The sequence below is a fragment of the Giraffa tippelskirchi genome, chromosome 11 (genome assembly GCF_054371585.1).
Source record: "Giraffa tippelskirchi isolate mGirTip1 chromosome 11, T2T-mGirTip1v1.2.pri, whole genome shotgun sequence".
Lineage (NCBI taxonomy): Eukaryota > Metazoa > Chordata > Mammalia > Artiodactyla > Giraffidae > Giraffa > Giraffa tippelskirchi.
Window position 1 is genome coordinate 108,894,197 of NC_137285.1, and position 16,312 is coordinate 108,910,508.

At 50.4% G+C, this 16,312-nt stretch overlaps 1 protein-coding gene across 18 annotated transcripts in view; it reads left to right on the top strand.

Moving 5' to 3' along the window:
- The window catches only part of GRAMD1B (GRAM domain containing 1B), a 179,252-nt gene that overhangs the window by 151,603 nt on the left and 11,337 nt on the right, over positions 1-16,312 (top strand). For 14 of the 18 annotated variants that reach the window (XM_081541415.1, XM_081541413.1, XM_081541412.1 and 11 more), the window contains 10 exons: positions 638-722; positions 1,281-1,384; positions 2,450-2,545; positions 4,070-4,150; positions 7,504-7,619; positions 9,351-9,507; positions 10,777-10,966; positions 13,671-13,814; positions 14,814-14,932; positions 15,177-15,319. In XM_081541415.1, the coding sequence (XP_081397541.1) occupies positions 638-722; positions 1,281-1,384; positions 2,450-2,545; positions 4,070-4,150; positions 7,504-7,619; positions 9,351-9,507; positions 10,777-10,966; positions 13,671-13,814; positions 14,814-14,932; positions 15,177-15,319 (1,235 nt within the window). Of the gene's footprint in view, positions 1-606; positions 723-1,280; positions 1,385-2,449; positions 2,546-4,069; positions 4,151-5,846; positions 6,685-7,503; positions 7,620-9,350; positions 9,508-10,776; positions 10,967-13,670; positions 13,815-14,813; positions 14,933-15,176; positions 15,320-16,312 lie in introns of those variants that run through there. The other 4 variants (XR_014068783.1, XM_081541426.1, XR_014068786.1 and 1 more) reach the window with 4 other exon arrangements.

Below are 16,312 nucleotides of genomic sequence, written 5' to 3' on the forward strand. Positions count from 1 at the left end.
ATTCTCTACTTGTATGCTTTTTCCAGTACTAGTTTTATGGGTTTTTAAAAATCCAGGGCAATTCTGCCCCTCCCCCCACCGGTTTTATTGCGATGTAATTGACAGAAAACATTGTACTGGTCTTACGTTTTATGATTTTGTTTTTTTCCTGTTGTAAATTTCAGACACAGCCAAGTGCTTACTATATTACTCATGATGACAGCTTCTGAGAGCTGCACTGGGCACCATCATATATCCTGGGTCCTACTGTGGGGGTGGGGGGGTCCCCTTGGGCCCCTGCTTCACTGTCAGTTGGTGCTTCCTGCCTGCAGAAGGCAGGACAGCCATAGCCCAGAGCAGTCCCCTCTTCCTGTCTCCACTTGGGATGTGGTCACGTGAACCCTGCTTAGTAGGGTGTACATTTTCTCACTGATGGACACTGGGTAACACTGGGTATGAAGCCCTTGGCAGCATCAAATTCTCTCCACCATGTTTTTCCACACCAAGCCCCCTTTGCCTAGCCTGGCTTCCTGGGGTCTCTGCCTTAACTGGAACCTCAACTTTGTGTTTAAATATGCAAGCAGCCTCTCCTCCTGCACCTTCCTCCCCAGCCCATGAACCTAGCAGCATCCTGCTAACCTTGGCCTTTATCACTCAGGTGTTAAGCCCCACGTACAAGCAGAGAAATGAAGACTTCAGAAAGCTCTTTAAGCAACTTCCAGACACGGAGCGCCTCATTGTTGGTGAGCAGGGTGACCTGGGTGTGGGGGCAGGAAGGAAGGAAGGCTGCTTGTCTGACTAGAGGGTTCCCAAGTGAGAGCGTCTGTCTGGGAACCGGGAGAGGAGACATCCAGAGTGCTGACCCAGTGATGGGGGCTCAGGGCTGAGCCCCATGTGTGTGATGGCCTCCAGAGAGCCACGCCTGGGAGGAAGTCACTGCTACTCTCGTGTCTGCAGATGGCCCAGCGGGGGACTGAGGAAGTCGTGGAAGGGACTGGCAGTTAGCTGATTTGTACTGGTCTTTCTGCTTCTAATGTTCTTGCTTCCTCTGCTGTCTCATCCATGCCTCTGCCTCCAGGCAGTAGCGTGATTCACACCCTTCATGTTCCCAATCAGGAGCTGCTAGGGACTCTCTGGGCCACTAGGCTGGTATCTCTCACACCTAGTCTGTGGTGGGCAGTTGGGCTCCCTGGGGCTGCTGGCAGGGGATGGGAGGGGGTGGGGGGTGGTGTCTTGCTTAATTGTAGCAGTTTACTGAGAAAGCTCCCTGTCCCTGAGGTCCATCTCCCATTCTGCTACAGATTACTCCTGTGCACTCCAAAGAGACATTCTTCTTCAGGGCCGACTCTACCTCTCCGAAAACTGGATCTGCTTCTACAGCAACATCTTCCGCTGGGAAACTCTGGTAAAGACTGGGGCTTCCCTGGTTGCCCAGTGGTTAGGACTCCGAGCTTCCATTGCTAGGGTGCATGGGTTCGATCCCTGGTCAGGGAACTAAGCTCCCACTAGCTGCACGGCCAAAAACTAAATTAAGGGAAAAAAAAAAACCCTGAGACTTGCTCCCTGAGGCTGTCCCCTGGGCTGTGGCTGAGGAAGCGGCCTCTACTTTTGTTCTTTGGTTGACTTCATGCTCGACCCAAGCGTTTGTATAATTCACAAAAGCACATGCCCGAGTCTTGAAGGATAGGTCTCTCTACCATGCCTTCCCCTCTTCCCTCCTTCTTGGGTGTGGAAGAGAGTGTGAAGACCATTTGATTTGGGAAAAATATGCCTGCAATGCAAGAGACATGGATTTGACCACTGGATAGAAAAGATCCCCAAGAGAAGGAAATGGCAACACACTCCAGTATTCTTGCCTGGGAAATCCCGTGGACTGAAGAGCCTGGCAGGCTATACGGTCCACAGGGTCCCAAGAGTCGGGCATGACTGAGTGACTAAACAACCACCACCACCACAGAAGCAAAATAGTAAAGAGTCTGAGGAACCTTGACTTGCGACTCAGCAGAACTGGCTGTATTTTCTGGGTTCTGCCAGCCAATTAGCCGTGCAATTTTAAGCTAGTCCTTTATTCTTCATTTGCCTATTTCCTAGTCTTACAAAATAAAGTGAGAAATGGTGACTAGATAAGTGACAGTAAGGTCTCATCTGATGCCAGGGTTGTGTGTTTCTGTAAGTGGCAGATTCTGATGGGATCTCTGCATATTTATCAGGCTGTGTAGAAATGAGAAAGCAAGCTCCTTAGACCAAGAATCAAGAGACCCTTGCGCTCCCAATGAGGGTTGCTCTACAGCCTCTGAAATAAGGGACTCAACCAAGTGAGCTCTGAGGAGGTCCCTTCGCGGTTGAGAAGCATATAGCCTGTGATCTGACTTCCTCTGTGTGAACTGGTGGCTGGAGCACACTCTTCGCCTGACTTTGTTAATGCTGCCTCTTGCTTGCTTTCCCTTCTCTGTTTCTGTGCGGATGCCAGCTCACTGTGCGTTTGAAAGACATCTGCTCCATGACTAAAGAAAAGACAGCTCGCCTCATCCCCAATGCTATCCAAGTTTGCACTGATTCAGAAAAGGTAAGTAGAGTCTGATCTTGGACTTACTACTCCCCCAAACCCCAGTCCCCCTACTCCTGGATTCCTGCCCTTCAGTTGCATTAATGAGGAGACCAGTAGGGTTGGCGTGAGAGGTGGTAAAGTGATGTGGATTGCAGGAACCACCTCTGTGGTGGGCAGACATGAGAGTGGAGTGTTAGGACGTTGAACTTAGAGCCAGAACACCTGAAATAGAGTCCCGTGGCTATAGGTACATTATGTAATGTGAGCCTCAGTTTTCTTATGTGTGAAATGGAGCCAGCGATGCCTATTTGTCAGAATCTTGGAATGACCTCCCACATTTGAAAACACTAAATTGTAAAGCACTAAACAACCTAAGTTGTGTCATTATATATCAGGACAGCTCATCAAAAGGAGTGAGGAGTCTGATAGGAAACGGACTGTCTCTATTGTTGCCATGGGGAAGATATGGTAGGTAAAATCTAGAGTAGAGAAAACACTGTGATCTTTGACCTTTAACCAGACCCTGAAGACTGATACTTTCAGGGCTAGAGATGGACTGAACACAGGTCTACAACGCCCTTCAACTCAGGCACTTCAGGATCAAGAGCCCTGAGACCTCGAGGTCTGATAGTGTTTGCTTCAAGTTCTGTTTCTAGCATGAAGCAGCTTTGTGAGTACACAGGTTACCTACCATCACCACCCTATTTCTCTTTATTGAATATTAGCAGTCGTGTTTATTTTCCAAGGTTTCAGTGTGGTTTAAATGAAGTAGTATTTGTGAAGCACCTAGAATGTCTTCAGTAAAATCTGGTTTTCTGTCACATTCTTCCCACATATTATAAAAGGTCCCCATGAATGTGTAGGCTTCTTAAGAGCAGCAGTTCTTTCTGTTTTGTTATTGAGCTCAAAATATGTAGAAAAGTGTTTGCACATGTATTAGTGTGTGTACATGTAGAAGAGGGCACATGCTGATATTTAAGTGTTTGCTGAATTAATGAATCAAAGGGTGACTAGTGGGTTTACCTTCTCCTTCCTTTGGGCTGGTTCCCAGCTCACCATTTACCAGTCTATGTACGGAGGCAAAGGAAGCTTTTTATGGAGGTGAAAACTTCAAACCAGAAAGAGGAGCACTGAGCAGAGTTGGATGAATATTGAAGGACTTAGAGACAGTGGGTGAGTCAGAGGTCCCAGGTGCCTGGGCCATGGCAAAGGACTTGAAGACAGTGGGTTACTCAGCGAACTGACCCCTTTCACTGCAGAGCCCTGTGCTGTCATCATGGCTGCAGTATTTGAGGATGGAATAAGTAGCTTTTTAAATTTTTTTTTTTTTTTTAATATTTGGCCATGTCATACAGCATGTGGGATCTTAGTTCCCCAACCAGGAATTGAACCTACACCTGCTATGTTAGAAGCATGGAGTCTTAACCACTGGACCACCAGGAAGATCCCTCAGTAGCTTTTTTAAAGGAAGGAGTCCCATATCTCCATCCATTATTTTGTAAGTCTTCACAGACATTTCTTGCATTTTCTCTTTCAATCCAGCACTTTTTCACTTCGTTCGGGGCCCGGGATAGGACGTACATGATGATGTTCCGGCTCTGGCAGAATGCTCTCCTGGAAAAGGTAAATCCTGCCCAGCTCCTTTGGCCTCAGGATGCACACCCACTAGAATGTCCCTGGCCCTTGGGTGGGGGCCACTTGGATGATTGCTCTTGCTGCAGCATTGACCTACTCCTAGGAAGTCCCTGCTTCCCCCTGGTTCCAGAACTCCTCCAGGCTTGCAGTAACGTGTCCTCCACTGCTGGTGACTCAGGTGCTGAGAGTAGCATGTCCTCTTAAGTGAACAACCTCCTGGCTGCCTGGAGCAAGGCCCTGTTGACTTAGGGCACTCAGTTCTGCCGTTTTAAAATGTACTGGGGTTTGTTCCAATCAGGTGTGGTAAAACACACAGAAACAGGAATAACTGTCGTGAGGAAGAGGTTTTTATACTCACAGATCCCTAGAGCAGAAGCCCAGCATACCATACAGGAGGCTCCAGGTTAGTCAGGAGGCAGAGAGAGTGAGGGGGGACAGCAGAATAAGAGCCTTCATTGTGGTTTTTCACAGGAACGAATGAGTGTTGCTGTTGCTTAGTTGCCCAGTTGTGTCTAACTCTTTTGTGACCCCGTGGACTGTAGCCCACCAGGCCCCTCTTCCATGGAATTTCCCAGGCAAGAATCTTGGAGTGGTTTGCCACTTTGATTTCCAGGGGGTCTTCTTGATCCAGGGATCGAACATGCATCTCCTGCATTGGCAGGTGGATTCTTTACCACTGAGCCGCCTGGGAAGCCCAGGCAGGTTTAGGACTGGCTAGTTTGAATGTTTCATCAGGCTTCAGGGTAGAGAGACTTCTCTCCAGAGAGACCATTCAGGGGTAATTAGTGCAAGAGAGAATTGGCCTGGAATGTAAGAGCTAGAAAAGGGAGGTCCTTGGGGGTGTGGGCTTTGGCTTGGAGGCTTTACCTAGAAAAGGTGTTCTCCCTCGCAGGGTGATTTTTATCTGTAGAAATTAGCTAACCCTGCAAGGGGCAGGCCCTCCACAGTCAGCAAGGCCTTAGATGTCAGAACATCAAAAATACAGAAAATAGGATTGGGAGTTTATGATTAGCAAATGTAAAGTATCATATATATAGAATGGATCAACAACAAGGTCGTACTGTATAGCACAGGGAACTCTATTCAGTATCCTCTGATAAACCAAACTAGAAAAGAATATGAAAAAGAATATATTGATATATATGTATATGTGAATCACTTTGCTGAACAGCAGAAATTAACACAATGTTATGAGTCAACTATATTCCAATAAGATAAACCTTTTTTAAAAAATACAGAAAAAGTAGGAAAATAGAGTTAATACAGCCACCAGTTGACCACCTGAGTGAAGGGGACATCGTGGGAGATGCAGATGAAGGAGATGTGGCTGAAGGTGTTAGAGAATTCCCATGCAGATGAGAAAGTTGGGGGGACGGGGGAGCAGGGGTTAAGAAACAGCCTCCCTGCCAGAGAAAGAGACTTAGGGGGGGAAATTATATGATTATATAATAATTCCAGTTATATATATGACACGTATATAGTTAGGTATATGTGTGTATCTACCTTGACTCTAGCCCAAACTTATCATTGTCTAAAGGAAATTGAACAGATGTGTTATTTAGAGCTTCTTCTAACCTAAAAGTCTGTAGCCCTCATGTAAATCCTGATAACTTGAGAGGATCATCAGCCTTTATCAGCCATGGATAACAGTGAAATGATGATGCATTTGGGTCTCCACTCGCAGGTTTGAATTTTCAGCTCACAACCATTTCTGAGACAGAGGGTCATCCATATGGTTTGCAAAAACTCACAAAATCATCAAGAATTCCGCCTGATGAGCAGAGTCTGCCAACTGTGCTTGTCCTGGCTGTGGTCAGACGAGCTGAGCCCAGTGGACTCAGGCAGGGAAGGCTGCGTGGAGAAGGCGAACTGTGAGGAAAGGGAGGGCGTGGTCCGGCAGGGAGGCAGGTGTGTCCCGGGCACGGTGGATGGTGTCCATAAAAGCTGGAGGGAGGAGGTCCAGGCACAGGAGAAGCAAGTGTCTCCCTCTGGGATCAGGAGAGCCAACACAGAGAGCTGCCCCCTGACACACACCATACACCCTGGACCTTGCTAGCTCAGAGAGAACTCCAACTCTGCTATTCTGGGCATTTCTCCACTGTAAACCTGGAACCCTGGCTCATGGCATCCTGCCAGCTGCCTGCCTCTTAAACTACACCTTAATACAGGTGGTGGTTTAGGCGGTAAGTCGTGTCCAACTCTTGTGACCCCATGGACTGTAGCCTTCCAGGCTTCTCTGTCCATGGGATTCTCCAGGCAAGAATACTGGAGTGGATTGCCATTTCCTTCTCCAGGGGATCTTCCCAACCCAGGAATCGAACCTGGGTCTCCTACATTGTAGGCAGATTCTTTACCTACTGAGCTATGAGGGAGGCCCATACCTTAAAAGGGTGGCATCAAAAGAAAGCTCAAATTCCTTATCAGATCTGTTGGTGGGAACATTCTTTACTGCTTCTGTTCTTCTTAACCCTTCTCTTTTTCACATATGTATTCCTCCCAGCATCTCTCCCTCCCCCCAACCCAAGACTCTTCCATGGTCTCCACCTTTGACCTTCATTCTTTGACATTCTGTTGCCTCTTGCCTGAAACTCTGAACCTCAGTGAGAGCTACCTTTTCTTAGGACAGTGCTTTTGAGAAGAATATGTAGACGTCCAGTGAAATGAGAAAAACTGTATATGGAACTAATACATAGACCTGTAGGCAAACTGATTGTGATTAAGGATAAAGAAAGAAGTATTCAGGCAGTGAAGAGAGATTTGGATGCAGTGACCTTTGAGGCCCCTGAAGTGGTGAGAATGTCAGCTTCTTTCCAAGCACAGGACCTGCCCAGCTGAGGAATGGGCCACCTTGGAGGTGTCACACCTCATTCCTGGATCTGATGCATTGGGGCCTGCGAGGCCACTGTTAGTATCAGGAGACTCCTGCTGAGTTGGGGAGACTGACTCAAAGGTGACTCATTCTGAGTCCAGCTCAGAAGCTCTGTGATCATTTTGGCCCCAGAGTACCTTCGTTTATGCTGCTTAATGCCGGGCCTCACCTGCAGGAGCAGGAGGCGGGCAGTTCAAGGACCCGTTGGTCCTGCTGTGCAGAGCTGAGATGAGGGAACAGGCCAAGTTCCTGGCTTTGCTAAAAGCCATGTTCTTAGGGGAAAAACTGAGATCCAGAGCAGAGGGCAGGGCAGGGGTGGGGTTGTCATGGAGCTGCCGGTCTCCACTTATCCAGCCAAGGAGGGTAGAGTTTGGCTTCTCATCCCTAGAGGGAGTCCAGCTGAACTCAGTGCCTCTGTGGAGAGTGGGGTCCCGAGGAAGGGAGGGTCAAGCCTCTCTGCTGTCCCCTGCAGCCACTGTGCCCCAAGGAGCTATGGCACTTCGTCCACCAGTGCTACGGGAACGAGCTGGGCCTGACCAGTGATGACGAGGACTATGTGCCCCCTGATGACGACTTCAACACGATGGGGTGAGCGAGGCAGGGGGCAGGCTGCCTGGGGTGGGGGGGCTTTCCAGAGGGACGAGGGTGGCCAGGGAATGACGTCTAAGTAGGCACTGAGGGAAGCGAGAGAGGCACCCGGGTGAGGGCTGTGGGAAGCCCCTCCCAGATGGAGGAAGTGGGTGGCTGGGCCAGCCAGCCAAGGCCAGGTGGGAAGCGGGAGGTCAGGCTGGACTCCGAGGGCCACTGGGCAAGCATGATTTTCTCAGAGGAGGATGAGAAGCCAGGGAAGGCTTCAAATAGATAATTGATGAGACCTGACTTAACATTTTAACATCACTCTGGCTCCTGGGTTGAAGACAGACTGAAGGGGAACCAGGGCAGACCGGCTCAGAGGCTGCTGAATAATTTAGATCCTTTAGATGAGAGGTGATGGTGGTTTGGACCAGGAGGGTAGCCGTAGAAACAGCAGTAAGTGGTTAGTTTCTGAATATATTTGGAAGGTAGAACCAGACATATTTTGGAGGATTTGCTGATGAGTCAGAAAGGACCCACAAGTGACTTTAAGGATCTACCAGCTGGAAGGATAGAGTTGTTCTGAACTGAGGTGGACAGTACTAGAAGCAGAGCAGCTGTGAAGGAAGATGGGGAGCTTGATGTTAGGCAAGTTGAGTTTGGGATGACTGTTAGCCATGTGGAGATGTCACGTGGGTATTTATGTGTGTGAGTGTGGGGAGGTCTGGGCTCAGGCCATAACCTCGGAGATTATTAGTGGCTGAGATGCCCAGGTGACTGAATTAACATAAGCAGCAGCTCAGGGACTGGGCCTGGGAAAGAGGCAGCAAAAGAAATCACAAAAGAACATCCAATGAGGTGGGAGAATGCTAGCAATTTCGTGTCCTGGAAGCCAAGGGAAGGATGTTGTGAAGAGAAGGGGCTATTGCTGTACCATGTGCTGTTAATGGGTTAAAGCAGTACAGGCAGGCTTGAGGTAGAGGTGTGGTGGTCGTGTAAGAGGCATGGGAGAATAGACCGCGAGGAAAGAGCATCAAATGTGTAGTGCGTAGGCCTGTGCTTAGGTACCACTTCTCACACTGAATAGTATTATCACTTCACTGTGTATCTACTTGATTGTCTCTAAAATGCATATCATGATTTACGCAAAGTTGTAACGCATCCAGATGTGGTAGCGTGTAAAGTAGAGGTTAGATGCCAATGAGAATGGTGATGATGGTCTCTCCCTTGGGAGAAGCTACAACGGCATACCTGCAGTGTCCACAGAAGGGTGCCCACCTTTATCTCAAGGAGGGTTTTTCCTCAGTGTGTGATGTAGAGAAGTTTGCTATTTATGATCCAGTATCTGGGCAGCACCAGCCAAGGGCACTCGTCCAGAGTCCTGTCCTAGTCACTATGGAAAGTCAGATGTATGCTCAGAGCACAGATGTTTGATTAAGATGGTCAGGTTGGGGTGGGATGGGATGCCAATGGGCAAATAAGGAATTTTAAGACAAATAATGGTCGTATTTAAGAGAATGCCTGGAAAAGGTAAATTTGGGGATAGAGATTTTACCATGGGGAGGAGGGGTAAGGTGGTAAAGAGGTTTTAGAACGGCAGTTCAGAGGCATGTAGTGGATAGAGAAAGGTCATGGACACAGCAAAGAAACAGATGAGCCCATATAGTTTTAGGAGCGTGAGTTTCTCATGAGCTGGCCATCTTGGCCACTGAGGTTAGCATAGGTTCCTGTTGTCTCTCTTTTCAGCTACTGTGAGGAGATCCCCGTAGAGGAGAATGAAGTGAATGACAGCTCGTCCAAGAGCAGCATAGAGACCAAGCCGGATGCCAGTCCACAGCTGCCCAAGAAATCCATCACCAACAGCACACTGACGTCCACGGGGAGCAGTGAAGCACCCGTCTCGGTACGGGCAGGGAGCCCCACTTTGCTTCCACCCCAGCCCAGTGATGGTGTTTCCCAGCCTGGGGAGCAGGTAGAGGGGAGGCTGGTTATACCACGGTCAGTTTATACAGAGGGGCTCCACATTCAAATGAGTGTAGAATCCAGAGCTGGGTTCTCAGTGCGTCAGGTACCAGATTTTGTTTGGCTTCTGAGAGCAGATGAGAATCATTTCAAGTCCATCGTATGAGCTTTGCCCTTGGTGGCCTGCCGTGATCAGCCTGCTGGTGGAGAACTATTCCAGGTCTTCTTTTCACTGCCTTGATCTAAAGTCAAAGTCATGAGTACAGGACTGCACAACTTCTCTCTGTTCATTCATTCCGTAAATCGTGATGGAGCCCCTGGTATGGACACTCAAGGTTACCTTCCTCCTGTGCTGACTTTGCAAGAGACATAACAATGTGGAAGAAGGAGTCTGTCCTCTGGGACTTGGTAATGGAGTGGGTAGAAGCTGGATGAAGGAAGTGTCCAGGTGTGAGCTGGCAGGTAGAAGAAAGGGTTCCCAGAAGAGGGAGCCTTGTCTTCTAGTGGTTTAGGAGTCAGACCACTTGGCCTTAGAATGAGAACATCCATTCGATGCCTAGTCTCCATTTTCTGTCTGTGAAGTTAACTTGTTTTTTTTAAGTTATTGTATCTGCTTTTTTGTGTGTTTGTTTGTTTTTGACTGGCACTGGTCTTTGTTGCCATATACAGGCTCTGTAGTTGTGGCGTGTGAGCTCTCTAGTTTCAGCCTGTGGGCTTAGGTTCTCCAAGGAGGCGTGTGGTAGCTTAGTATCCTGACCAGGGATTGAACCCACATTCTCTGCATTAGAAGGCAGATTCTTAACCACTGGCCCACCAGGGAAGTCCCTGAGGTTAACTTTAAAATGTAAAGAGGTGTACCTGTTCCCTCGCAGGGCTAAAGGGAGAATGAATCAAATAGTGCTTAAGAAGCCTTTTGAACCTCTCAGGAAACAGGGCAGTAGTGGAGACAGGCTCACGTGATGATAGGATGATGGAGGCCTGGGCCCAGGAGAGGAGCTGGACTAAAGGATCTGGCTGTGCCCACACGTGGGGCTTGGGGTCAGGAGAAGGACAGGGCCTCCTGCTGTGTTCTCTTCCACAGCAGAACTGGGGAGACCCCTGGCCCCCGCACCCCGGTTCCCGAGCATTCTAAATGTGCAGGCCCCCTCGGCCAGCTCTTTGATGTCCCCCTGGAGAGGAAACCAGGCTGACTGCTCTGTCTCCACCCCAGTTCGACGGCCTGCCCCTGGAGGAGGAGGTGCTGGAGGGCGACGGGTCCCTGGAGAAGGAGCTCGCCATCGACAACATCATCGGGGAAAAGATCGAGATCATTGCGCCCGTGAACTCCCCTTCGCTGGACTTCAACGACAATGAGGACATCCCCACCGAGCTCAGCGACTCTTCCGACACCCACGATGAAGGTGGGCGTCCACAGTGGGGGCAGAGTGGCCCTTCCTCTCTCCAGACATTTTGAAGGCTTAACAGATGTTCCCATAATGGAGACAGGAGTCAGTCTGACTTCCCGGCGGAAGGGTGGGTGGGTAAAGAGCTCTGTTTTAAAAAAGATACCCTTGTTATTAGCAAATATCCCTTTTTGGGGGTATTCACTGTAGGATCCTTGTCGTTTCATATTTGTCTGTCTTTGCACAGCGGGTAATGCTTTATCCTGCCATTTAGTCTTCCCATTGCATGTTGGCACTGGCTTTCCTGCAGCTCTGCCCATCAGTGTTTATGCCACCAGCAAAGTACTAGTCCTCTGCCCCTGGAAATTCGTGATTGTTGTTTCGTCAGTAAGTCGTGTCTGACCAACAAAGAGATGGAGAAGAAGCAGCCGTGACCTAAGAGTTTGTTTTCCTAGAGACTAAGAGTAGAAAGCATTCAAACAGGAAGAGCTGATCAACCATAGGAGCTGACTGTGGGATTTGGCAGTAGCCTTGAAGAAAAACACTCTCAATGGAGGAAGTTAGTCATTCAGTCATGACCAACTCTTCTGCGATCCCTTGGACTGTGTAGCCCTCCAGGCTCCTCTGTCCGTGGGATTTCCCAGGCAAGAATACTGGAGTGGGTTGCCATTTCCTCCTCCAGGGGATCTTCCCGACCCAGGGATCAAACCAGCACCTCCTGCATTGGCAGGTGGATTCTTTACCATCTGAACCACCAGGGAAGCCCCTGGAAGATAGTTAGGTTTTAATAGACACTTGCTTTGACGTCAGCATTGGGGTTTTAGACCTAGTCTTTTGCCGTCAGACAGACTATGGAGTTGGTGCTTCTCTGACATTTCTAAGTAGGTGGCTTCTTACTTCCCTCCTGCAGAGGGTTGGCATCTCACCCTCGCCCAGGCATATGCTGCCTCTTACATTCCAGGGCGAGAGGCCAAATGCTCAGTGTTCATGAGTGTGGTTGACGAGCACTGTGAGTTGGTGGTGGGATCTGACTTGTGAGGCTGTGCCAACAGTGCTCACTTATCCGTCTGTTGATAGTCTCCTGTGAGTCACCTATAGCAGTATCTCACCTGTGGTTGGTTTGCCACTTCCATCTAGGGCTGCACGGGTGATTGCTATGTAATAACAGGGGTGCTGCTCATGTAAACTGAGAAGTGAGTGTCCCCCCTACTGTGCTCCACAGACCTGATCCTGCACAGTCGTGGGCAAGGACCCTCCAAGATTCCCTGGCCTTCTCAGGGCCACAGGGATGCCAGAAATGTCAGAGTCCTGCTTGAGATCAGACTCCAGCCCTTGCGGGTCCCTCGATCAGGGCCTGTACGGTGCTGAGGGCTCAAGAGGAGTGCTGAGGTTTGAGCAACTCCCCTGTGCTCTGAGGGGCTTCCTGGGTGGCTCAGCGGTAAAGAATCCGCCTGCCTATGCAGGATACATAGGTTCGATCCCTGGGTGGGGAAGATCCCCTGGAGAAGGAAATGGTGACCCACTCCAGTATTCTTGCTTGGAAAATCCTATGGACAGAGGAGCCTGGCTGGCTATAGTCTATACATACATGGGATTGCAGAGTCGGACACGACTGAGTGACCGAGCATGCACACACCTGTACTCTGAAACTGTCTTCCTGTTCAGTTCAGTCGCTCAGTCGTGTCCGACTCTCTGCGACCCCATGAATTGCAGCACGCCAAGCCTCTCTGTCCATCACCAACTCCCGGAGTCTACCCAAACCCATGTCCATCAAGTCAGTGGTGCCATCCAACCATCTCATCCTCTGTCGTCCCCTTTTCCTGCCCCCAATTCTACCCAGCATTAGGGTCTTTTCCAATGAGTCAACCCTTCGCATGAGGTGGCCAAAGTATTGGAGTTTCAGCTTCAACATCAGACCTTCCAATGAACACCCAGGATTTATCTCTTTTAGGATGGATTGATTGGATCTCCTTGCAGTCCAAGGGACTCTCAAGAGTCTTCTCCAACACCACAGTTCAAAAGCATCAATTCTGCGGCGCTCAGCTTTCTTCACTGTCCAACTCTCACATCCATACATGACCACTGGAAAAACCATAGCCTTGACTAGACGGACTTTTATCTTCCTGTAGAAAGTTAAATTTATTGAAGTCATGGGGGTAGAGGCTGCTTTATGGAAGGAGAGCAGACCTTACACATCACAGATCACTGCCCTGTAGTCCAACCTAGAAGCTTTTATATAAACAGACTCATCAGTGTCCCTGGACACACCTGTGCCCTGGGCTGCGATGACATTTGCTGTCAATTGTGGTTTAACTTACAGACAGTTGATAACTGATCCTCTGAGTTCCGACTGGCAGGCCCAGGGAGTAGTCATTTATTATATTTAAACTTTAGTCTAAAAGACCACTTTAATTTGGAAGGCTTGAAAGTGTAAGGGCAAATAGCAGATTCACAAGCTCTTTGTAAAGGATGAGTGAATGGGATGCAACTAGAGTCCCATTGGACTAGTCCCATTGGCATCCAGTCCACATGCCTGCCGAGGAATGAGGCCAATTGACACGAAGCCACAAACAGTGGAGCCAGGGCTCCCCTGCCCCATCCGAGGCCTCCTTTGAGCCTTGGCGGCCATTTCCATATTAACCACAAAGGCATAAGTGCCCTGGGGGTGTCCCTGGGGTGTCCGTCAACTTCCCTGCCTACCCTCCTTATCCTCTCTGTGCAGGGGAGGTCCAGGCCTTCTACGAGGACTTGAGTGGCCGGCAGTACGTGAACGAAGTCTTCAACTTCAGCGTGGACAAGCTCTATGACCTCCTGTTCACCGACTCACCCTTCCAGCGGGACTTCATGGAGCAGCGACGCTTCTCAGGTCCGTCCCCTTCCCCAGGCCGGTGCCTCCCACCCCTTCCCTCTCTGTCTGCTCTGCTTTCCTCTCCTCCCCTCTGATGTGCCCTCCTTTTCCCGGCCACCTGATGGCCCAGGACGCCCCCTCTCTGGCTGCATGCGGTTCTGGAGCTCCCCAGGGCCCTGCCAGCTGCTCCTCCCCATGCCACTCTGGCTGTACTTGTCCTCTGTACCTGGACCTTCAGTTCCAGACCCCAAAGGCTCAGCGGCGAACAGGACCCCCCAGGGCTCACCATCTAGCCAAGAGAAGCAGCTACCATGTCCTGGTTGGCACATGCCATCCACCAGGCATGTGACCCTGTCTTGTCTCATTCAATCCTCCAGTCTGCCCTGGGTGCTGGTATTGTGGTCCCCGTGATACCAGGGAGGGAGGTGGAACTCAGACCCCTGTTACCTGCCCAAGACCATGCAGCTGAGAAGGGACCCAGCCAGGATTCAAACCTTGGGCTCTCCGAGTCGATGCTTTGCACCGGATGCTCCTTGCTCCTGCCCTGCCTTGCCGGACCCCGGGGACCAGGAAGGCTGCTCAGCGTCTGAGCGTGCAGAGGAGCCCTTGGGCATCAGCGCAGCCCTCTACCAGGAGGAGGAGGGCCGTGCCGAGGGCAATGGGAGGTCACGCCTCAGAGGAGAGGGCTTCTTCCCAAGGATCCCAGGCCCCCATCACAGTAGCTCCAGTGTTGCCAGCACCCCCGTAGGTGGCCCCCAGGACCTCCTGCCCTAGCCCAGAACAATCCGCATTCCAGAGCCTGTGTAGGTTCTCGGCCAGTCTACAATGAGCCTCTTTCTGCTCGGACACCCCCTCCTCGCGGCCTCCTCCCCCGGCCCTCAGGCTCCCATTGATTTCTTTTGGGGGGGCCAGTCGGCAACCAGTGCAGCTGAGAGAAGGTCCCTGGAGGGGGACACTCAGAGGTGGGGCCAGTGGCCTTTTTCCCTCCCTCATCCCCTGGCTCCCTTCTCCCCGCAGATATCATCTTCCATCCATGGAAGAAGGAAGAGAATGGAAACCAGAGCCGAGTGATCCTTTACACCATCACCCTTACCAACCCTCTGGCTCCCAAAACTGCCACCGTCAGGGAGACACAGGTGAGCTGAGGTCAGGCGAGGATGGCCTCTGTTCTGCTGTAAAGGATTCGGGAGAGAGACGTCAGGATGAATGTCTGGGCGCGAGTGATGTTCAGCCTGAAACGGTGCTTAGATGCTGCATTTCCCTCGGACCTGGGTCCCTGGTCGGAAGTCAGGAGCGGGCTGGGGGAGGTCGTCGGGAAGGAGGGGTCTCTCCCGTCTTGCTCCTCTTCAGCCCCGTCCCCCTGCCCTTTCTTCCCCGTAGACCATGTACAAGGCGAGCCAGGAAAGCGAGTGCTACGTGATCGACGCTGAGGTCCTCACGCACGACGTGCCATATCACGACTACTTCTACACCATCAACCGCTACACTCTCACCCGCGTGGCCCGCAACAAGAGTCGACTCAGGTGCTGTCTCTGAGGGTGGGCAGGTTCAGTGCAAGTCCCTGGTGCACCTGGGGTCCCTGCATCAGACAGCACTGATGTGCTCCTGAGGAGGAGGAGGGAAGCGGGGTGTGTTGGCTGTGAGCTCATTCTTTATTCTGTCTTTTCTTTGAATACTTCAAGACCCACCCCACGCCCTCCCCTCAACCTCACAGCTCATACTTCTCCACCACGTGTTTCCTTCGCCCCTCTATGTATCTCTCTCTCTTTTGTTTTAAAATATTGATTTGGCTACACCAGGCCTTAGTTGCAACATGCACCATCATTAGTTGTGGCAGGCAAGATCTTTTCTTAGATGCAGCATGTTGGATCTAGTTCCCTGACCAGAGATCAAACCCGGGCCCCTGCACTGAGAGTGAAGAGTCTTGGCCACTGGACCACCAGGGAAGTCTCTGTGTCTCTCTTTAGTAAAAGTATCAGAACCACTGCTATTTAGTGACTGTCTGCAGTTTATAAGTATTGTGTAGTTACTTCACCTCCTTGAACTGGATTCTTTAGAATAACCCAAGGAGATGAGTTTGTCCTCACTTTTCAGGTAAGAAAACTGAGGGTCATTACAAGATGAGTAACTTTTCCAAGAGTCAAAAGCACTGAAACCCAGGTCTTAGAGAAGCGAATCTCTGCCATTCCTGTCCTGCTGAATGCTGGGCATATTGCGAGTTTCCAGGCATCTTCCTAATGGGCAGCGGCTCCAGCCGTCCAGGCCAGCAGGAGCCCACCCATCACTCTATTCCCAGCACCCAGGATGGGGCCTGCACACAGCAGAGTTGGAAAGTGTTGATTGAGTTGATTAGTCCAATGCTGTTTATGGCTGGCCAGGGCACTGTGATGTGCATTTCGAGGATGGAAGAAATTTAGACTCTGATATTTCAAGAAGCTTGTAGTTGAATGGGAAAGCCAAGACATACACCCATCTGAGAATAACTGGGTTGTGTGCCTTTAAATTGGACCAAGTTC